The sequence below is a fragment of the Pleurodeles waltl genome, chromosome 2_1 (assembly GCF_031143425.1).
Source record: "Pleurodeles waltl isolate 20211129_DDA chromosome 2_1, aPleWal1.hap1.20221129, whole genome shotgun sequence".
NCBI classification, from domain to species: Eukaryota; Metazoa; Chordata; class Amphibia; order Caudata; family Salamandridae; genus Pleurodeles; species Pleurodeles waltl.
The window spans coordinates 288,831,607-288,855,481 of NC_090438.1; the positions used below are offsets into that span (position 1 = coordinate 288,831,607).

The following is a 23,875-nucleotide window of genomic DNA, read 5'->3' on the forward strand; positions in this document are numbered from 1 at the left end:
CAGTTTTCTGTACATGAACAGGAGAGAGAAGAGCATACTACAACAATGAACTTAGAAACTAAAAGCTTCAGGCAACTGTCTAGTCCTCAAACCGGACACCAGTAATAGGTTTGGTACGCAGAACGCCCAAATCTTGTTCATTTTCTAAAAACAGATATAAAAGGGAAATTATCTCATATAATTTATTTTGGACGGGGCCACTAGAGTCCTGGACTGCAGCATTTGTCATTTGTTGTTGAGCATAGTGTAAGTTGTAAGTGTCTGCCTGCTATTGTGTTATGAATGTTCCTTGGGTAGGTGAAGGTGTTGGGCTGTCAGGAGGCCTTTAAGCTAGCAGGGCAGAAGAAGGGTTGTGCAGTGGCACAAGTGCTGGGCTGAAAAGCCACAGAAGCTGCTGTAACCCTCCTTTCTTCGCACTCACTTTACCAGGGGGGTGCATTAAGAAAAGATCCAACATTACTCATATGGCATGATGCTGAGTGCTGCATGCCCCCCCCCCCCTGTATAACAGGAGCAACTCAAGTTCAATATGACACTTAGGGTGCAGGGTAGGCAGAGGAAATCATGGTGGGACATAATTGAGTGATTTACTTGTGCAGTTCTCCAGCATTGTTATTTGTTCATAGATTAACATACTTGAATATTCTAGTCAAAGTGGGAGCTTCTAGTTGCATAATAAGCAGTACAGAAAACAATTTCCCACTGGAACAACTGCAAAACTGTGCAGGTTTAGAGGCCCTTTCAGATCATTTGAAAAAATGAAAAAAACTCCATGAAATGATGTGGGATGGCTCTGAAATCCACTCTCCTCTGAGGCCTCCTCTAGTTTTAAGTTTTTGGATTTGAATTTATGTTGTCTGCAATTGTGCAACCAAGCCTTCGACAGAAAAGCTTTCCAATCCAAGAAATCTTCTTTAAGTAATAAAGGGGCCACTCGCCTCCTGGGCTGTTAAAATATTGGCCCATCCTATATTCTCGTACCCTAAAAAAGAAATATCTCTGAGAGGCAAGTGCAAGCAAAATGCACTCTGGGAATCTCCCAGGAAATCAAAGGGACAGGCTTATTTTTCTCTCTGTTTTAAATGTGAGCCTAAGTTTTACTGCTTAATAGGGGTTTCTCTGCATTGGAATGCTGCCATGTTGTTCTTTGTTAATTTGGAGCGTTTTTAAACATTCATGAAAAAGAGGCTTTCATTTCCGAGAACTAAATATGAACTCGTGGACAAAGACATTTTTGGATGCTGTTTCCACTAAAGAAAACTATGGAAACAGGATTATCAAGGGGGTGTGGGAAATTATTCAAACATGTATGACTATCAATGAAGATCCTATTATGCAGATGCTTCTTTCTCTCCTTCCTAATTTGGGCTATCGAAAGGGTCTTCTACAGTTTCCTTGGGGGATCTTGGAAATCATAAAGGAAACAGCTGGCTGAACTTGTATTGGCAAGATAAATCTATCAGATGCCCTTTCAAAGAGGAATCCGAGATATTAGGCATCATTTGGGGGAAGAGCCATGGTTGGAAGTTCAATTTCTCCAGGCAGATTTGCCATATAATCATTCCACTTCTGGTTAACCTCCTTAAGAACTTCTCCTTTCTCCTCTTCCTTATCATCACCATGCTTTGCTAAATATCTGCTTCCTCTAGGTGCAATGGGTGAAATCGCCTGCAAAGATGGCAGGTACTGCTGCAGTAGGTACACTAAAGTGGTAGCTGTGGCTGTAGTGAAGGTTTTAGTTGAGGACATGTAAGCTGTGGGACCAGTAGGAACCTAGTATAGTAGTCATCATACCTGCATAATCAGTGGCTCATAATACTGGTGCTGCTAGGGTGGTTCCTAGTAGCAGGTATCATAGAGCCTGTCACAATGAGGACGGGAGAAGTGTCAGCTAAGGTCTTCTTCCTGGTAGTATGAGGGGATGGACAGAACTGAACTGACCCTCATCCTGATAATCTTCCTCTTGGCATTTAATCCTAATGACATCTGGACTATATGCTTGTCCAACTGGGCCATCATCATCTGAATCCTCAGATTCTCCCTGCGGCTCAGTGTAAAACAGTCATGTAGGAGGCGCTGAAGATAATTTACCTAGAGATACATGGAAAGGTTGGAGCCCGAGAAATCATCCTGGAAAGAAAGTGTTTCAGTAGATAGTAATGAACTAACTTTATCTGCAAATTTCACTTTTGTCAGTGAAAAGTGCTGTTGACAACTGAAGCGTAGGTCACAGAGCCCTTGATGATGATGATGATGATTAAGTGCTCGATGATGAGGTCTTTATCAACGAGCCAGACTTGCTTGCAGGATAAGGTGCTACGTAAGACTTGTACACTGATAAGGGTGCCTGACCAAGACGTTTAGAGTAAAACTAATGAAACTCAACAGTACAGTCGTCGATAAGGACTTTGTCAACTATGGTTTTGGCGGGAATCCAGATAAAGCCCTTCTGGCTGATTGCAGCTGGTCTTTAAATGATGGACCATCTGTTGAAAAAGAATCTGTATGCTCCTTACCACAGCAGTCTTTGTATGTTTTGTGGATGCTAATTTAACAGGAGGCTAGAAGGGCAACTATAGTTGATTTGCCCCTGAAAGAGGAAACTACCTCCCTCTTGAGATGGTAAAATAACCTGCACACTTGACCCTGAAGATTTTGTGATGAAAAAAATATATTGCAACCCTGACTTTTGAATTCAGCAAAAATTAAATCAATATACTTATTGAGCAGGTCTTCTGCATGACACACATTTTTCACATAAGGTCCACAAGGCCTGAGGAGAGGGCCTTCGTAGATGATTCTAACATGATAGAACAAGAATTGGCAAAGCCAATAGGTCTGTCCTTTGGGATCCACTGGTTTTGCTAACAATGCCTTATAGCCATGCTGTGCAGCACCCACAAGATAGCGAAAAGCTATTAAAAATATAAGGCATGTGTAGAAAGTATCCTCTTTCTTGGCATGGTTACCCCCATTTTCTGCCTGCTACCCAGGACCCCAGTAGTTTTAATCTCTCCTCTAAATTGTACCTTTTTCTTCCCACAATTGGAATACTGGCCCCTAGTATATGGTACCTAGGTACCCAGGGCATTGGGGTTCCAGGAGATCCCTATGTGCTGCAGCAGTTATTCAGCCACCCATAAGGAGCCCATGCAAAGGGTGCTGCAGCACTGTCATTGCAGCCTGCGTGAAACGGGTGCATGCACCTGTTTTCACTACAGATCCTTACACCTATGGTAGGCCCTCTCAGCCCAGAGGGCAGGGTGCAGGTACCTATGTGTGAGGGCCCCCCTGCACTAGCAGAGGTGGCCCCACAAACTCCAGATCAATTTTCCTGGACTTTGTGAGTGCGGGATGCCATTTTACGTGTGTACTGGACGTAGGTCACTATTACCCATGTTTAGCTACATAATGGTAACTCCGAACCTGGGCATGTTTGGTATCAAACAAGTCGGAATCATACCCCAATACCGTTGCAAGTATTGAAAGTATGATTACATGCACTCTGGGGGGCTCCTTAGAGGACCCCCCAGCATTGTTAGCACCAATCTTACAGGGTTTTCAGGGCAGCCCAGAAGCTGCCACCCCTCAGGCAGGTTTCTGCCCTCCTGCTGCCTGATCTGATCAAGCCCAGGAAGACTTAACAACGGATTTCTTTTGGGAGATGGTCACACCCTCTCCCATTGGAAATAGATGTGACTGGCTTGGGAGGGGTTTGCTTTGAAGGGCCCAGCTTTGAAGGGCCCATTTGGTGCCCGTTGTGCATAAACTAGTCCACAACGGGTCAGGGACCCCCAGTCCCTGCTCTGGCGCGGAATTAGACAATGGAAAGGGGAGTGACCACTCCCCTGTCCATCACCATCCCAGGTGTGGTGCCCAGAGCTCCTCCAGAGGGTCCCTGTGTTCTGCCATCTTGTTTTCAAGATTGGCTGGGAACTATAGGAGCATCTGAGTGGCTAGGCCAGGCAGGTGATGGCAGAGTCCCCTCCTGATTGGTGCTTACCTAATTATGTGACCAGGCCCCCTTTCAGGGCTATTCAGGGTCTCTCTCTTGGGTAGGTCCTCAGATTCGGCTTGCAGGATTCCAACAGGACTCCTCTGCAACCTCTGCATCGACTTCTGGCCTCCGGGACCGCGATTGGAACCTTCAGGACCCGACAAGCTGCTTTCAAGAATAAAAGACTCTTCAGCAACATTGTTTCCAGGACTCCTGCCAGCTTTGCAACATTTCACTCACCATGCATACTCAGAAGACTGCAACTCTTCGGCCGGCACAAGAAGAAGGAATCTCACTTGGAGTGAAGGAGTCACTCCCCTGCAATCATAGGCACCTACAACAAGCAACGACTGGCAGCGTGGATCCCCTCCTGCTAAACTACCTGGATCCGGCATCACAGGTAGTGGCTAGGAGTAATCCTCTTGGTCCTCTCTGCCAGCTGTCCAACTTTGGTGAAGGTAAGCCCTTGCTTTCCCAAGCAGGACAGTACCCCCGTGCACAGAGTCTCTTGCAGTTGACAAGGCTTGTTTGCATCTCCTCCAAGGGTCCTCAGGCGACGTGTATCTCCAGGCCCCAGCACTCCATCCTGCAAATCACAGCCTCCTGCGTGGTTCTCCTGTGGCGTAGGATCCTATTTTGTAGTGCTGCGTGGGCTTCTTCTGCCACTGTGTCCTCGTACTGTGGGACTCCAGTGGGTGCTGCCTCTGCTCCTGTGGACTCTCTGCGACACTGAGGGTCCCCTGTGACTCCCCCTTCTGGGTTGAGTCCTCCTGTGCCTTGCTGGTCCCCGGCAGCACCTCTTTTCCACTAACCTTGAGTTGGCTTTTGCCAAGGCTTGTTGGTGGAATTCCTGCACCGACACCCGTCTGCAATCTTCCTTCCAGCGTGGGACATCATCTGCATCCAGCAGGAACTCTTCTCTGGCTACAGGGCTGCAGTGCTGACCTGTTCTTCATCACCCTCAACCAACTTCTGCATCCACAGCTGGGTGGGTAGTAGTTCCTACTCCTCCTGGACTCCACTGTGACTCTTGGACTTGGTCCCTTCTTTCCACAATTCTTCTTTCTTCAGGAATCCACCACTGGTTTTCTTGCAGGCTTATCTAGGAATAGTCTTTTTCTCCTTTTCCTCCTTTTGGGTGGTTTGGGGAAAATCCAGTGTTTTACTCGTGCATTCCTGATCGCTAGGGGGTACTGTGTTACTTACCTCTGTGGTTTTCTAGTACTCCCAGCTCCACTTAGGTAAGCATTTCATTGTTTTTGTATATGGTTTGAGCTCCCCTTATGGTAACTATTGTTTATTACACTTTGCACTGTTTCCTAACCTTTTCTATGCATATTTCTAATTACTAGTGTATATATATCATAAGGGTGGGTTAGCTGTTTAGTATTTTGTGGTGATTTGTTCCCAAAATAAAGTACCTTTATTTTTGCATAACTGAGTGTTTTTGTTTCATGTGTGTAGGTGTTGTTTGACTACAGTGGTATTGAATGATCTTTCCATGTCTACTTGATAAGACTTGGCTGGTCATCCACAGCTACCTCTAGGGAGCCTGGCTTCTAAAGACTGCCTACACTTTACTAAGAGGGTATACCTGGTATAAAGTGTAAGTACCATAGGTACCCACCACACACCAAGCCAGCTTTCTACAGCATGATAACGCAGCAGCAGTATACTGTAAATGTGCACATGCTTTATTATGTATTCACAGCTACAAAATGATTTTTTTTGTTATTTAGCAGGTTAAAACAGATAGGTAAATAATTCAAACAAAAAAGGAAGTAGAGGGGAGGTGCTTTGATAATAGACAAGCCAGTAGAGGTTTGTAGTCTGGTCCTATGAATAGGAAAAAAGCAGTTGGTGCAGCAATGGGGAGCAGGAGGGAGAAAGGGATCAGGGAGCTGGAAGGCAGGGGGGAGACAGCAATGGAGACAAAGGGGGGTAAGGAGGAGACAGCAACGGTGAGCAGTTTGGTAGGAGGAGACAGCAATAAGGGGTGGGAAGAGATAGCAATGAGGAGCAGGAGGATGAGAAGAGATAGCAATGGGGAGCAGGAGGGTGGGAGGACAACAAAGGGGAGCAAGAGGGTGGAAGGAGACAGCAATGGGGAGGAGGAGGGTGGGAGGAGACAGCAATGGGAAGCAGGGGTGGAGAGGAAGCAGCACTCAAAAGGGAGAAACCCCTGAGAGAGAAAGCAAAAGGGAGTTTAGGGGGGTATAAGCACACTGGCGAGAGAAAAACACGGAAAAAAAAACACGGAAAATGGTGAGAGGGTAAGAAAAGGACATAAGAGAGACAGGTGGAAATCACATGCGCTTTCATGAGTGCTTAGCCAACAACTAAATAATAGTGCCTCAAAAGTAAGCACCAGAGCGGCATAAGTAATGAGGCTATTCTCGAGGGGAGGGAGAAACACTTTAAGAGATTAAGAGAGCCCACCCAAGTCAACGAATAAAAAGCAAGAACATAAGTGACAATGAAGTCAACCAATGGTAACCAATGGGCGGGTTCTAAGCTGACTGTATGCCTACAGTAGGTCTTTTTGCAAACAGACAGCTTGTGCGGTCTGGAAGGTGTCCTAAAGAAGGCACAAAACTAGCGACTTCAGTGAAATGTCTATAATGAAATGCATGGTGGCTATTTTTTTAAATTGTGATAGCTAGTGACTTATTTGTGATGAATGTACTATTAAAGTTATACATCTTCTCTATGTGTTTAGTTTAATAAAGACATTTAGACAATGGGCTTCTCATCTGCAGTCTTGTTTGGTGCACTAGAGATTAGACAAGTATAGTCTCACCAAAGGTTTAGTTTCTAAATTAAGGGTATTGCGCCAATCAAACCAGAGGTGTTGTGGGTTTATTAAAAAATGAAAACAGATTTTTTAAATGGCCGTTGTTAATAATATAGGCAATACAGTACACACTGTAAATGCAGGGTTACTCTTTCCATTTGATAAACCATCATGACATCGCAAAGTACATACTTGTATATTCCTCGTGACATGTTTTCAATATACTTGGCTTTGTCCTGCACTCCACAGTGGTAGTGGTAAGTCTTGATACAAGCTTTAATTTCACATCCAATGGTGGCACCAAGCTGACTGCAAAGCGTGCATTTCTATCAGAGAAAAATAAAATACACAAAATAACTTCACAAAAACAATAAAATATGTTAACAATTAAAAGAACAACCCAAACCAAATATATTGCTTCTATAGCCTCTAGGAAAGTGGAAAAGTGTACTGTATGCAAGGGAAGTGATCTTTTTAAAAGCACATTATAAAGTACAACTAGAGCTTCAGTCAGTTCTATCTGTCCTAAACAACAGAAAGCTATCACTGCTAATTCAAGTGTTTAAAAAAAATGTTTGGTATTTATTATTCCTCTGCTACACATATTCTATGTGGACTAGTGAATTAGCTTAAGCGTCCTGTAAATGCATCACCTCAGGAAGAAATATCTTGTGGTTTTCTTTTTGTTATATTTTTGGTAATTTTTAACTTCTATTTTATTCGCAATTGGTAGCATGTAATATACAATCTAAGGAAAAAGAGGTCTGAACTTTGAAATGTCCACATAACCACTCAGCACCAAGAGGGCCCAGACAGTGTACTGAAAGGTGGAAAAAAAAAAAAACACCTATAACTCGTTTTTACTCCTGTCCTAAGCCCTTCAGCTATAGGGATCTGACATATAACCTACATATGGGTAAGAAACTGCTTACCAGCATATTTGCTGGTTCTTTTGGGGCAACAGGGGATAAGGAAAATGTTACTTACCCAGTAGACATTTGTTTGTGGCATGTACTGGTGCAGATTCACATGCTTTGCATAAGTTTGCCATCTAGTGTTGGGTTCGTAGTGTTATAAGTTGTTTTTCTTCAAAGAATCTTTTTGAATCATGGGATCGAGTGACTCCTCCTCTCGGTGAATGAAGGGGGTGGGAGACGTAGGCAGTCACTGTTTTGCTGTGGAGGTAAAGCAATGGGTAGCGATGCTATTACCTCCTTACTGCCTCTAAAAGCTCCCCTGAAGCAACTCCTAGAATATAAGGCTGAAAGCCTTCTGGAGTGGGAGGTAGACGCCTCTGAGGTTGTAGATTGTGGGGTGTTGAAAAGTGCCCATTTGTGAGGGGGACTGAAAAGCACCCATGGCTTTTGCGGTGTCCGTATTTTTGTTTTTCAGCTTCTCAAGAGTGGAGTCCACTTGAGAGCTGAAAAGGTGCTCCTTGTCGATGGGCATATTAAGCACTGCTTGCTGGATCTCTGGCCATGCCTGCCTCCTAATTAAAACACTAGTTTTAACACTGAGTGCAGCTGTGTTGGCAGCATCTAGGGCACACCGGATAGATTTGTTTGGGATTGCTTGCTCCTCTGCAAAAATCTTTTGCAATGCTCACCTGGGAGAAAATGGAGGAGCTCCTTCATCTCAGCCCAGTGAGCACAGTCACACCTGGCTAGCAAAAGCCTGTGAATTGGCAATACACCAATGACTGGCTGCCTGTGCGGCCACCCTTTTGCTGGCAGCATCCAGCTTTTTACTCTCCTTGTTTGGAGGAGTAGAGTCCTCAGTGTCCTGACTACTTGCCCATTTCCATGCAGCAGTGGCCACTATAGTCTGGAGGGACCTGGAATCTGATGTACAGCAGGCCAGAGGGAACAGGCTTACTTCTGGTCTACTCTAGGGGTGATAACCCTAGAGCGGACAGGTTCTTTAAAAATTTCGTCTGTGTGACAAAGCATGCCAGGAAGCATGGGGATAAACTACATATTTCTATGTCTGGATGTAAGGGTATCCAACAGGAAGTCCTGCTCGATGGGGTCCCTGTGCAGCTCAAGATTATGGAAGGTGGCTGCCAAGCTACTACCTGCTGGTAGGATGTACTAGCCTCTGGTGGGAAGGTTCATGGGGGTACAAACCTGGGTCAGATGGCAACGATATTTCGGACCAAGGAGCTTGAGGTCGATGCCGACGAGTGTTTTAGTCTTGGCTATTTTCAGAGCTGAGCCGGCGGGGCAGCCACAGCAATTTTTCGGAGCCAGCCATCGCCTGGTGGCAGTGGTGGCCTGGCGACCTCTTAAGGGGCTTTTTTTAAGCAGTCTTAGGGTGGGCAGCAGGGGCCAGGATACTCACGGGTTGTGCTGATGTCACCTCATGGATTGAGAAGGCCTCCTCTTGTTCAGGCACCTCCTGGGTATGCTCCTCCCCCAGAGAAGTCTGGAGTGTCACCCAGAGTCTTATCCACCATCTCCAGTCATTGAGCTCTTAGGTACCGAATGGGTCTTCAACTGGAAGAATTTGCAGGCGTTGCAAGTAGCTTCTTGATGGTCGGGGGAGAGGCACAAGTTACACACCAGAGGGTGGTCGGTGTGGGGAAATTTTGCATAGCACCGAAGGCAGAAAAAAAAAAACAGCGTCCGTTCCATCACAACAGCATACTGGTCAGTGCTGCATGGTGAGGTAGGAGAGGATGCCCCGAAGAGCGTGTGCTCGGACTGACGAGTTGAGACGAGTGCGAAGATGGAAATACGCAATTGAGAAACAATACCATTGATAAGGAAGATGGAAAGAAAGGTTTTGAACCAGAGCGAGTCAAAAGACTCAGTGAAGATACACACGACAGTGGAGATAAAACAATCGGACAAGGGAGTTGATGCCCATGCACAGCATAACTGAGTAGGATGATTCACTTCAAAAATGCGTCTTTGAAAAAAGAAAAAAAGAAAAATAAACAACTTGCAACACTCCGACCCAAAACACTAGATGGCAAAAGTATGCAGAGCATGCATATCTACATTAATACATGCCATTAAACATACATATATAAATATATATATACACACACCTATTTTTCATTGAAAAAAACAAAGGTTACAGGGATGTTATAGTGAGGTTCTGAATTTACTTGTACAAAACCATAGAAATTCAGCAGTTATAGTTTTTTCAAGTAACTATAACTCGCGCCCTTGCCATGCATAGTTTTCTTATCAATAATTTTATTACTTATGTTGTAGTGATATTATCAAAGATGCCATAAAACATGTCATCAATGATATATGTGGAGAAATTAGCTGTGTATGGCGAAAGCACAAGTTATAGTTACCTTGGGGCGCGAGGTATAGTTACTTGAAAGAACTGTAACTGCTGAATTTTTATGGTTTTGTACGAGTCAATTCAGAAACTAACTACAATGTATAGAAAAGTACAGTCTTTTTGGCATGGTTTACCCCACTTTTTGCCTGCTGTCAGTATGCTTTGATTGTTTTCACTGGAATCCTGCTAATCAGGACCCCGGTGACTGTGCTACCTCCCTCTAAATTTGGTTGCTTAGGACTTTGCACACCTCACAATTGGCATACTGGTGCCCCCATATAAGTCCCTAGTATATGGTACTAAGGTACCAAGGACACTGGGGACCAGGGGTTACCCATGGGCTGCAGCATCTATTTTGCCACCCATGGAAGCCCAAGAGAATTGTGCCTGCAGGTCTGCCATTGCAGCCTGTGTGAAAATGTGCATGCACACTTTCACTACAGGTCACTGTAAAGTCACTCCTATGGTGGGCCCTAATAGCCCAGAGCGCAGGGTGCAGGTACCTGTGTGTGAGAGAACCCCTGCGCTTGAGCAGAGGTGCTCCTATGAGCTTTAGCTCCATTACACTGGACTTCGTAAGTGCGGGGAAGCCATTTTACCCGTGTACTGCATACAGGTCGTGTCCAGCTACATAATGTTAACTCTGAAACTGGGCATGTTTAGCATAAAACATGTCGGAATCATACCCCAATACTGTTGCCAGTATTTGTTGTATGATTCCATTCACTCTGGGGGCTCCTTAGAGGATCCCCAGCATTGCTCCTACCAGTCCTCTGGGGTTTTCCAGGCCCCTTGGTTCAACTGTAACTGCCAAGTGTTACAGTTCCTGCAAGAGGGAGATGTGAAGCACCTATACCCAGTGCAGGCTTTGTTTCCGGCCACAGAGAGCACAAAGGCTCATACTCCATGTGGTTAGAAACTCGTCTGGGAGCGGTAGGCTGGCACAGACTGGTCAGTCCTGCACTAGCAGTTTGGCTAACATACAGGGGGCATCTCTAAGATGCCCTCTGGGTAAAGTTGCCAATAAATCCAACACTGGCATCAGTGTGGGTTTATTGCGCTAAGACGTTTGATACCAAACTTCTTAGTATTCAGTGAAGCCATTATGGAGCTGTGGCATTGGTAATGACAAACTCCCAGCCCACATACTCAATATGGTCACACTGCACATACAATGTCTAAGAATGGATTTGGACACTGTAGGGGCATATTGCTCATGCAGCTATGCCCTCACCTGTGGTATAGTGCACCCTGCTTGAAGGCTGCAAGGCCTGTTACAGAGATGACTTACCTATGCCACAGGCAGTGGTTGGTAGGTATGGTACCCAGAGAGGGATGCCCTGTCGACTTTACCTTTTCTCCCCACCAACACACACACAAGCTGCAATGACAGTGTACATGTTTGGTGAGGGGTCCTTTAGGGTGGCATAATACATGCTGCAGCCCTTAGGAACCCTCCCTGGCCACAGGGCCATTGGTACAACTGGTACCTTTTACAAGGGACTTAAGTTGGTGTCAGGGGTGTGCCAATTGGGGAAACAATGGTACAGTTTAGGGAAAGAACATTGGTGGTGAGGCCTGGTTAGCAGGATCCCAGCACACAGTCAAGTTAGCATCAACATCAGGCAAAAAGTGAGTAATAGCTTGGATTATTTAATGTGACAGGACTGTCTCCTTAATATTATTTAGTTGTGTTTCAGTGCAGGTCGGTGGTGGTGTAAGAGCAATGTAATATATCATGAGACCGACCCCAAGGGGCAACCCAAGTCCCCCCCACAGGAAATGCAACAAAATCACCAACGAGCAACTCATCTCATCGCTCGCCAAATCCTCCCCTCCCCCATCTGACGACACAAACACAGCAGCGCTCAACTTCACTGCATGGATCACCGAATGTGCAGACACTCTAGCCCCTCTCCAGCTGACATTGGCCAAACGCGTACCTAAGAAGACCAGCTGGTTCACCACCGAACTCCAGGAATCAAAGTGTACTCGCAGAAGTTTAGAGAAAAAAATGGAGGAACAGTCAATCCAGCAAAGGCCTCGCCTTGTTCAGAGCCGCAACCGCCACCCACCGGCGAAAAATAAAGGACTCCAAGAAAGGACGCACTCCTTGTAGGATGTTGGCTCTGTATATTCTATATCAAAGTAAGAAATAGTGTGCACAGAGTCCAAGGGTTCCCTTTAGAGGTAAGATAGTGGCAAAAGTAGATGATTCTAATGCTCTATTTTGTGGTAGTGTGGTCGAGCAGTAGGCTTATCAGAGGGTAGTGTTAAGCATTTGTTGTACACACACAGGCAATAAATGAGGAACACACTCAAAGACTTGCTCCAGGCCAATAGGTTTTTATATAGAAAAATATATTTTCTTAGTTCATTTTAAGAACCACAGGTTCAAGATTTACAAGTAATACTTCAAATGAAAGGTATTTCACTCAGGTATTCTAGGTACTTTGAGCAATCATAATCACAATAGCAAGTACAGTTTTGACAAAAATGGCAATAAACTATTTTAAAAGTGGACACTGCAAAAATCAACAGTTCTTGGGGGAGGTAAGTAATTGTTAAGTTCACAGGTAAGTAAAACACTTACAGGGTTCAAAGTTGGGTCCAAGGTAGCCCACCGTTGGGGGTTCAAGGCAACCCCAAAGTTACCACACCAGCAGCTTAGGGCCGGTCAGGTGCAGAGGTCAAAGTGGTGCCCAAAACACATAGGCTTCAATGGAAATAGGGGTGCCCCGGTTCCAGTCTGCCAGCAGGTAAGTACCTGAGTCTTCGGAGGGCGGACCAGGGGGTTTTGTAGGGTACCGGGGGGGACACAAGCAGGCACAGAAAGTACACCATCAGCAGCACAGGGGCGGACGGGTGCAGAGTGCAAACAGGCGTAGGGTTTTGTATTGGAATCAATGGGGAGACCGGGGGTCGATCCAACGATGCAGGCAGGCACAGGGGGGGTTCCTCGGGGTAGCCACCCCCTGGGCTAGGCAGAGGGCCGCCTGGGGGTTGCTCCTGCACTGGAGTTCGGTTCCTTCAGGTCCTGGGGGGGTGCAGTGGTGGTTCCAGGGCGTCGGGTTCCTTGAAGCAGGCAGTCGCAGTCAGGGGGAGCCTCTGGATTTCCTCTGCAGGCGTCGCTGTGGGGGATCAGGGGGGTCAACTCTGGCTACTCACGGGCTCGCAGTCGCCGGGGAGTCTTCCCTGTAGTGTTAGTTTTCCTCAGGTCGAGCCGGGGGCATCGGGTGCAGAGTGGAAAGTCTCACGCTTCCGGCCGGAAACGTGTGGTTTTTAAAAGTTGCTTCTTTGTTGCAAAGAGTTGCAGTTTCTTGACCAGGGCCGCTGTTCTCAGGAGCTTCTTGGTCCTTTAGATGCAGGGTAGTCCTCTGAGGCTTCAGATTTCGCTGGACCCTGTTGGATGCATCGCTGTTGCAGTTTTCTTCGAAGTAGGGAGACAGGCCGGTGGGGCTGGGGCCAAGTCAGTTGTTGTCTCAGTCTTCACTGCAGGGCTTCAGGTCAGCAGTCCTTCTTTAGGTTGCAGGAATCTTTCTTCCTCGGTTCTGGGAGCCCCTAAATACTCAATTGAGGGGTGTGTTTAGGTCTGGGAGGGCAGTAGTCAATGGCTACTGGCCCTGAGGGTGGCTACATCCTCTTTGTGCCTCCTCCCTGTGGGGAGGGGGGCACATCCCTAATCCTATTGGGGGAAATCCTCCTTCAACAAGATGGAGGATTTCTAAAAGTAAGTCACCTCAGCTCAGGACACCTTAGGGGCTGTCCTGACTGGGGTGGGGATTCCTCCTTGTTTTTCTCATTATCTCCTCCAGCCTTGCCGCCAAAAGTGGGGGCAGTGGCCGGAGGGGCAGGCAGCTCCACTAGCTGGGATGCCCTGTGGCGCTGTAACAAAGGGGGTGAGCCTTTGAGGCTCACCGCCAGGTGTTACAGTTCCTGCAGGGGGGAGGTGAGAAGCACCTCCACCCAGTACAGGCTTTGTTCCTGGCCACAGACTGACAAAGGCACTCTCCCCATGTGGCCAGCAACATGTCTGGTGTGTGGCAGGCTGGCAAAAACTAGTCAGCCCACACTGGAAGTCGAGTATGTGTTCAGGGGGCATCTCTAAGATGCCCTCTGGGTGTATTTTTACAATAAAGTGCACACTGGCATCAGTGTGCATTTATTGTGCTGAGAAGGTTGATACCAAACTTCCCAGTTTTCAGTGTAGCCATTATAGTGCTGTGGAGTTAGTGTTTGACAGACTCCCAGACCATATACTCTTATGACTACCCTGCACTTACAATGTCTATGGTTTTGCTTAGACACTGTAGGGGCATAGTGCTCATGCACATATGCCCTCATCTGTGGTATAGTGCACCCTGCCTTAGGGCTGTAAGGCCTGCTAGAGGGGTGACTTACCTATGCCACAGGCAGTGTGAGGTTGGCATGGCACTCTGAGGGGAGTGCCATGTCGACGTAGTCGTTTTCTCCCCACCAGCACACACAAGCTGGCAAGCAGTGTGTCTGTGCTGAGTGAGGGGTCCCTAGGGTGGCATAAGACATGCTGCAGCCCTTAAAGACCTTCCCTGGTACCAGGGGTACCAGTTACAAGGGACTTACCTGAGTGCCAGGGTTGTGCCAATTGTGGAGACAAAGGTACAGTTTAGGGGAAGAACACTGGTGCTGGGGCCTGGTTAGCAGGGTCCCAGCACACTTTCAAATCATAACTTGGCATCAGCAAAGGTAAAAAGTCAGGGGGTAACCATGCCAAGGAGGCATTTCCTTACAGCATGGCATCCGGAGGGGGATGCCATGTCGACTTTGCCTTTTTCTCCCCACCAACAAACACAATCGATAATGGCAGTGTGCATGTGTTAGGTGAGGAGGGGTCCCTTAAGGTGGCACAACATATGCTGTAGCCCTTAGGGACCTTCCCTGGTCACAGGGCCCTTGGTATCACTGGTACATTTTACAAGGGACTTATTTGTGTGCCAATTGTTGAAACAATGATACATTTTAGGTGAAAGAACACTGGTACTGGGGCCTGGTTAGCAGGGCCCCAGCACACTTCCCAGTCAAGCCAGCATCAGTATCAGCCGAACAGTTGGGGGGGGGGGGGGGGGGGGGAAATACGGGAATCTGTTGTCTTCTTAAGTACGCTGCAACTACTGCTAGACATTCTGTGAACACTCTTGCAGCTGTTATGCCTAATGGCAAAAATTTTACCTGGTAATGTTTTCCTGCTATAACAGTTATTTTCTGTGAGCTGGATGGATGGGTATGTGGAAATACGAATCTTTGAGGTCTAAAGCAGTCATGTAATCCTGTTTTTGTAGTAGTGGAATGACATCCTGCAGAGTTACCATGTGAAAATATTCTGACAGGATGTAAAGATTGAGAGGCCTGAGGTCTAAGATGAGCCCGAGGGTGCCATCTTTTTTGGAATGAGGAAGTATAGTGAATATACTCGTGTTCCCTGTTGAGTACGTGGAAGGAATTTTATTGCTTGTTTTGATAGTAGAGGTTGTACCTCTTCTTGCAGCAGAACATTGTGTTGTGGGGACAATTTGTGGTGATGCAGTGGGATGTTTGGAGGGGTGGAAATTAATTCTAGGCAATAGCTATTGTAGATAATTGATAACACCCAATTGTCTATGGTGATATTTTGCCAATGAGAGTGGAATTGCTGTGGTCTCCCCCCACAGGAGATGCAACAGGGAGCCATTTTCCTACACTCCGGGAGTGCATCAACTCCTCCACACACAACTCAAAGGAACTCTTCTCAGTTATCAACGAGTTCACAGATCCCCACCTCCGAAGACACTAGTATCCCCGTCACAGGACCTCTGTGACAAACTCCCCTCCTTTATCCACCACAAGATCCAGGACATCTACGACAACTTTCTGTGACCTGGCATCTGAACCTGCAAACCACCCACCCCATCCACGACTGGTCCATGCTCACCACAGAAGAAACAGTCAACGTCATGAACCGCACCCATTCCGGAGCACCTTGGACCACTGCCCGCCACACACATACACCCCTCTCTTGAAGAAACCTTCGGCCGACCCATCAGAACTAAAGAATTTCCAGCCTATCTCGCTGCTACCCTACCCCGCCAAAGTACTAGAGAACGCAATCAACGCACAACTACGGAATTTCATCTAGGCCAACAACTCCCTGGACAGCTCCCAGTCTGGCTTCCTCAGCAATCACAGCACGGAGATAGCACTCCTGGCAGCCACCAACGACATCCGATTATTCCTAGACTGTGGCCAGTCCGCAGCACTCGTACTCCTCGACCTCTCAGCAGCTTTCGACATGGTCTCCCACAGCACTCTGCGCACCAGACTCCACGACATAGGAATCCGCGGAAGAGCCCTGGAATGGACCCACTTCTTCCTCTCCAGGAGGACGCAGAGGTTCAGACTCCCGTGCTACACCTCCAGACAAAGCTAGTCGCTCACCATCTTCAGGAAGAACCTCAAGTCATGGCTCTTCGGATGAGGCCCCTCCCCCCCCAGCGCCTTGAGACCCTGACGGAGGAGTAGCTGAGTAATTGAAGCCTGATCTGAGTTAAGTTATGTTATTTATTTACTTTTGCATTCCTTCCCATTTGATTTTAACTCCTTTAGAGATGTTACAGTTTAGATTATTCAATTTAGGGGTTATATTCTGCAGTATAATATAAAGCAGTAGACTTACTTAAAGATATATAATAACATGGAGAAGTATGTCCTCATTTTTATTCGTAAATGTGTTGCTTGGGGTGTGACCTCATGTGGGTACATGTCCTTACCGACTCACCAGTAAGTTTCTATGTTGTCTCCCCTGTTTTACCTCTGATACCAAAAGAGCTTGTGGAAAAGTGTTTTGATGTCATATATAGCAAGCATTTTCAATGCAACCGGGCTCGCATTTGTTCGAGTTAGAGCTTTTAGCGTTGTACATAAAAAAAAAAAAAAAAACGCAGCGCAAGCCCAGGAACCAATGTAAGTGACTGACGTGGCATGGACGTGGTTTCAAGCCCAAAGAGAGATTACAGAATGGACAGAGCACTTTGTGCTCGCCCATAAAAACGAAGTATGCATTGTCATTGTAATCATACATGTACATGTTTTGTGAGAATAGTGTGTCTAAAATCTATCTTCACGTTGATATTATTGGAACAGTAACAGTTTCTCAATATGGGACATCTTTCTTGTTGTAATGCTGCTTCAGGTGTATACAATAGCCACCCTCAGGGACAAGTAGCCACTGCTCTCACCCCTGTATTTTTATTTTCTGTGTTAAACAGCCCTGAAGAAGAGGCTGTTTCTCCTGTCTTCAAGTGACAATACATGTTGAAGAATAAAAGACAGAAGTTCAGAACAATATATCTGTGATGGACTTTATTCTCAGACAATTTTTTTTATCTGAAAATTGTTTACCTATGCTGGTTGGGTACCAGTATTCTGAGAATTAGTGCTGGGCAATTTATGTGATACCCTAATTGATTGTAAAATGTATGGAAAATGTCACTTACCCAGTGTACATCTGTTTGTGGCATGTAGTGCTGCAGATTCACATGCTATGCATATCTCTTCCGTCATCTTGTGTTGGGCTTGGAGTGTTACAAGTTGTTTTTCTTCGAAGAAGTCTTTTGGGAGTCACTGGATCAAGTGACTCCTCCGCTCGGTTACAGTGCGCATGGACATTGACTCCATAGTTCGATTGTTTTCCCGCAAAGGGTGAAGGAAGGAGTGATAGAGTAGAAGAATATAAAGAGATGTCCAAGCAAATGTAAGTGTATATACATATGTAGAAATGTTAAACATTAACGACTACAGGCTTCCGGAGAGGAGGGAAGATGCATGTGAATCTGCAGCACTACATGCCACGAACAGATGTACACTGGGTAAGTGACATTTTCCGTTCGGTGGCATGTGTAGCTGCAGATATACATGCTATGCACAGACTACAAAGCAGTTAGTCCTCCCAACAAATAGCGGTGGCTAGCCTGTAGGATTCGAAGTTGTTTGAAGTAGTGTTCTTAATATAGCCTGGCCTACAGTAGCCTGTTGCTGTGAGAAAACATCAACACAATAGTGTTTTGTAAATGTATGAGGAGTTGACCATGTGGCAGCTTTACATATGTCAGCCATTGGTATGGTTCCTAAAAATGCCATTGATGCACCTTTCTTTCTCGTAGAATGTGCTCTAGGAGTGACTAAAAGTTTTCTCTTTGCTTTGATGTAGCATGTTTGGCTACATCTAACAATCCATCTTGCTAAACCTTGTTTAGATATAGGATTACATTTATGTGGATGTTGAATTGCAACGAAAAGTTGTTTTGTTTCTCTAAAATCTTTAGTTCTGTCAATGTAGTACATAAGAGCTCTTTTGAGATCTAAGGTATGAAGAGCTCTTTCTGCCATAAAGTCTGGCTGTGGAAAGAATACCGGCAATTCCACTGTTTGGCTGATGTGAAAAGGAGATACTACTTTTGGTAGAAATTTTTGATTTTTCCTAAGTACAACTTTATGTTTGTATAGTTGGAAGAAAGGTTCTTCAAGAGTAAACACCTGTATTTCACTAACTCTTCGTAAAGCTACAAGGAAGGCAACTTTCCATGTTAAAAATTGAATTAGACAAGAGTGCATGGGTTCAAAAGGTGGGCCCATAAGTCTGGTAAGTAAGATATTTAAATTCCAGGAAGGAACAGGTGGTGTTCTGGGTGGAATAATGCGTTTTAATCCTTCCATGAAGGCTTAAATAACAGGAACTCTGAATAGAGAAGTGTGTTGAATAGTTCGTAAATAAGCAGATATTGCAGTAAGGTGGATTTTGATGGACGAGAAAGCTAGATTTGATTTCTGCAAATGAAGTAAATAGCATAGAATATCTTGTATACATGCTGTAAGTGGTTCAGTGTTTTTAGATTAACAGTAGTAGACAAATCTTTTCCACTTGTTTGCGTATCATTGTCTAGTAGTAGGTTTATGTGCTTGTTTAATTACTTCCATACATTCTAATGGAAGTTTTAGGTAACCAAATTCTAAGACTTCAGATGCCAAATCGCCAGATTGAGAGCATTGGGGCTTGGGTGCCTTATTTTACCTTTGTTCTGAGTTTAGAAGTCTGGTCTGTTTGGGAGTTTGGAATGAGGTACTACAGACAGATGTAGGAGTGTCGTGTACCAATGCTGACGTGCCCATGTTGGGGCTATGAGTATTATGGTGAGTGATGTTTGCTGAACAGAAAGGGAATGTAGGAAGTTGGCTCTGTATGTGCTATTTCAAAGTAAGGAATAGCATGCACAGAGTCCAAGGGTTCCCCTTAGAGGTAAGATAGTGGCAAAAAGAGATAATACTAATGCTCTATTTTGTGGTAGTGTGGTCGAGCAGTAGGCTTATCAAAGGAGTAGTGTTAAGCATTTGTAGTACATACACACAGGCAATAAATGAGGAACACACACTCAGAGAATTCCAGGCCAATAGGTTTTTGTATAGAAAAATATATTTTCGTAGTTTATTTTAAGAACCACAGGTTCAAATTCTACATGTAATACTTTGCATGAAAGGTATTGCAGGTAAGTACTTTAGGAACTTTGAATAATCACAATAGTATATATACTTTTCAAATAAAACACATATAGCTATTTTAAAACTAGACACTTAGTGCAATTTTCACAGTTCCTATGGGAGTTAAGTAATTGTTAGTTCTTGCAGGTAAGTAAACCACCTACGGGGTTCAAATTGGGGTCCAAGGTAGCCCACCGTTGGGGGTTCAGTGCAACCCCAAAGTTACCACACCAGCAGCTCAGGGCCGGTCAGGTGCAGAGTTCAAAGTGGTGCCCAAAACACATAGGCTTCAATGGAGAAGGGTGTGCCCCGGTTCCAGTCTGCCAGCAGGTAAGTACCCGCGTCTTCGGAGGGCAGACCAGGGGGGTTTTGTAGGGCACCGGGGGGGGGGAACAAGTCCACACAAAAGGTACACCCTCAGCAGCGCGGGGGCGGCCGGGTGCAGTGTGCAAACAAGCATCTGGTTTGTAATAGGAATCAATGGGAGACCAAGGGGTCTCTTCAGCAATGCAGGCAGGCAAGGGGGGGGGGGGCTCCTCAGGGTAGCCACCACCTGGGCAAGGGAGCGGGCCTCCTGGGGGTCACTCCTGCACTGGAGTTCCGATCCTTCAGGTCCTGGGGGCTGCAGGTGCAGGGTCATTTCCAGGCGTCGGGTTCTGGGAATCAGACAGTCGCGGTCAGGGGGAGCCTCGGGATTCCCTCTGCAGGCGTCGCTGTGGGGGCTCAGGGGGGACAACTTTGGTTACTCAGTCTCGGAGTCGCCGGGGAGTCCTCCCTGAAGCGTTGTTTCTCCACCAGTCGAGTCGGGTGCAGAGTTGCAATTCTCACGCTTCTGGCGGGAAACGCAGTCGTTTTAAAGTTGCTCCTTTGGAATCAAAGTTGCAGTCTTGTGTCAACAGGGCCGCTGTTGTCGGGAGTTTCTTGGTCCTTCTAGAGCAGGGCAGTCCTCTGAGGATTCAGAGGTCGCTGGTCCTGGAGAAAGCGTCGCTGGAGCAGTGTCTTTTCGAAGTGGGGAGACAGGCCTGTAGAGCTGGGGCCAAAGCACTTGGTGTCTCCATCTTCTCTGCAGGGTTTTTCAGCTCAGCAGTCCTCTTCTTAGGTTGCAGGAATCTGAGTTCCTAGGTTCTGGGGAGCCCTTAAATACTAAATTTAAGGGCGTGATTAGGTCTGGGGTGTTAGTAGCCAATGGCTACTAGCCCTGAAGGTGGGTACACCCTCTTTGTGCCTCCTCCCAAGACGAGGGGGTCACATTCCTATCCCTATTGGGGGAATCCTCCATCTGCAAGATAGAGGATTTCTAAAAGTTAGAGTCACCTTAGCTCAGGACACCTTAGGGGCTGTCCTGACTGGCCAGTGACTCCTCCTTGTTATTCTCATTATTTCCTCCGGCCTTGCCGCCAAAAGTGGGGCCGTGGCCGGAGGGGGCGGGCAACTCCACTAGCTGGAGTGCCCTGTGGTGCTGTAACAAAGGGGGCGAGCCTTTGAGGCTCACCGCCAGGTGTTACAGCTCCTGCAAGGGGGAGGTGATAAGCATCTCCACCCAGTGCAGGCTTTGTTACTAGCCACAGAGTGACAAAGGCACTCTCCCCAGGTGGCCAGCAACATGTCTCGAGTGTGGCAGGCTGCTAAAACCAGTCAGCCTACACAGGTAGTTGGTTAAGGTTTCAGGGGGCACCTCTAAGGTGCCCTCTGGGGTGTATGTTACAATAAAATGTACACTGGCATCAGTGTGCATTTATTGTTCTGAGAAGTTTGATACCAAACTTCCCAGTTTTCAGTGTAGCCATTATGGTGCTGTGGAGTTCGTGTTTGACAGACTCCCAGACCATATACTCGTATGGCTACCCTGCACTTACAATGTCTAAGGTTTGGCTTAGACACTGTAGGGGCACAGTGCTCATGCACTGGTGCCCTCACCTATGGTATAGTGCAACCTGCCTTAGGGCTGTAAGGCCTGGTAGAGGGGTGACTTATCTATACTGCATAGGCAGTGTGAGGTTGGCATGGCACCCTGAGGGGAGTGCCATATCGACTTACTCGTTTTGTCCTCACCAGCACACACAAGCTGGCAAGCAGTGTGTCTGTGCTGAGTGAGGGGTCCCCAGGGTGGCATAAGATATGCTGCAGCCCTTAGAGACCTTCCCTGGCATCAGGGCCCTTGGTACCAGGGGTACCAGTTACAAGGGACTTACCTGGATGCCAGGGTGTGCCAATTGTGAAAACAAAAGTACAGGTTAGGGAAAGAACACTGGTGCTGGGGCCTGGTTAGCAGGCCTCAGCACACTTTCAAATCAAAACATAGCATCAGCAAAGGCAAAAAGTCAGGGGGTAACCATGCCAAGGAGGCATTTCCTTACAGGGAAGGAGTGGGAGAGGGGGGAAAAGCATGAGAAAATATCCCTGACCAATTGATCCATACAGCATTGCCCTTGGATAGGGGATGTGGGTGTCTGCATGTAAAGTTTTGGCATTTTGCGTTTTCGCTTGTTGCGAATAGGTCTATTTCTCGTGTCCCCCACTTTTGAAAGTTCTTTTGAAGTACTTGGGAGTGAGTCTCCTATTCGTGAGTTTGTTGGTGATTCCCGCTTAGGAGTTTTGCCAGCTGATTGTCTATCCCTGGAATGTATTGTGCTAACAGATGAATGTGATTGTGAATTGCCCATTTCCATATTGTTTGGGCTAGTAGGGACAGTTGAGATGAATGTGTCCCGCCCTGTTTGTTGAGGTAATTAATGGTTATTAGAACAGTCTTCTGTTTGAGGAGAGGTTGAAACGCTTTTAGGGAAAGAAATACAGCTAATAATTCTAGGTGGTTTATGTGAAACTGTTTCTGTTTGGCATCCCATTCCCCTTAAATGGTATGATTGTTGAGATGAGCTCCCCAACCTATCATGGATGCGTCTGTTGTGATTATAGTCTGAGGCATAGGGTCTTGAAATGACCGCGCCTTCATTAGATTGCCGAGATGCCACCATTGAAAGGACATATGTGTTTACGGGTCCACCAACACTAGATCTTGAAGTTGACTGTGTGCCTGAGACCATTGTTGTGAGAGGCACGGTTGTAAGGGGAACTATAGCTATGCAAGATGCCATCATCCCTTGAATTTTCATGATGAATCTTACAGTATATTGTTGATTTGGCTGTATTTGTGGTATGAGATTTTGGAAAGCTTGAATCCTTCATGTATTTGGATATGCTAGGGCTTTCTGAGTATTTAGAATAGCACCTAGGTAAGGTTGTACTTGTGCTGGTTGAAGATGTGATTTTTGGTAACTGAGAGTGAACCCTAGTGTATGTAGTGTTTCTATCACGTATTGAGTGTGCTGTTGGCATTGTGTAAAATTGCTTGATTTCATTAGCCAATAGTCTAGATATGGAAAGACGTGAATGTGTTGTCTTCTTAAGTACGCTGCAACTACTGCTAGACATTCTGTGAACACTCTTGCAGCTGTTGTTATGCCTAATGGGAAAAATCTGACCTGGTAATGTTTTCCTGCTATGACAAACCTGAGTTATTTTCTGTGAGCTGGATGGATGGGTATATGGAAATACGAATCTTTAAGGTCTAAAGCAGTCATGTAATCCGGTTTTTGTAGTAGTGGAATGACATCCTGCAGAGTTACCATGTGAAAATATTCTGACAGGATGTATAGATTGAGAGGCCTGAGGTCTAAGATAAGCCTGAGGGTGCCATCTTTTTTGGAATGAGGAAGTATAGTGAATATACTCCTGTTCCCTGTTGAGAATGTGGAACAAATTGTATTGCTTGTTTTGATAGTAGAGGTTGTACCTCTTCTTGCAGCAGAACATTGGTTTGTGGGGACAATTTGTGGTGATGCAGTGGGATGTTTGGAGGGGTGGAAATTAATTCTAGGCAATAGCTATTGAATATAATTGATAACACCCAACTGTCTGTGGTGATATGTTGCCAATGAGAGTGGAATTGCTGTGGTCTCCCCCCACAGGAGATGAGTGGAGGGGTGAGAAGGAAGTCACTGCTTAGATGGTGTAGTGGTTTCTTTTGAGGCTTGGAACTTGCCTCTGTTCCTGAAATAATGTCCTCTATAGGACCCTCTAAATCCCCCTCTTTGATATTGAGTTTGTTGTCCCTGCTTTGTCTGAGAGGTAGATGCATCAGAGGATTGTGGCTTAAATCCTCCTCTAAACTGTGGTCTGCGAAATGAGTCTCTATATGGTGTGGTATACAATGCCCCCATTGCCTTAGCAGTGTCCGA

General features: G+C 46.1%; 1 protein-coding gene across 4 annotated transcripts in view; it reads right to left on the minus strand.

Annotated features, from left to right (window-relative positions):
- Nucleotides 1-23,875, minus strand: part of PHF6 (PHD finger protein 6) — a 335,169-nt gene that overhangs the window by 29,309 nt on the left and 281,985 nt on the right. For all 4 annotated transcript variants that reach the window (XM_069212497.1, XM_069212494.1, XM_069212495.1 and 1 more), the window contains exon 9: nucleotides 6,984-7,117. In XM_069212497.1, coding sequence (XP_069068598.1) covers nucleotides 6,984-7,117 — 134 coding nt within the window. The remainder of the gene's footprint in view (nucleotides 1-6,983; nucleotides 7,118-23,875) is intronic.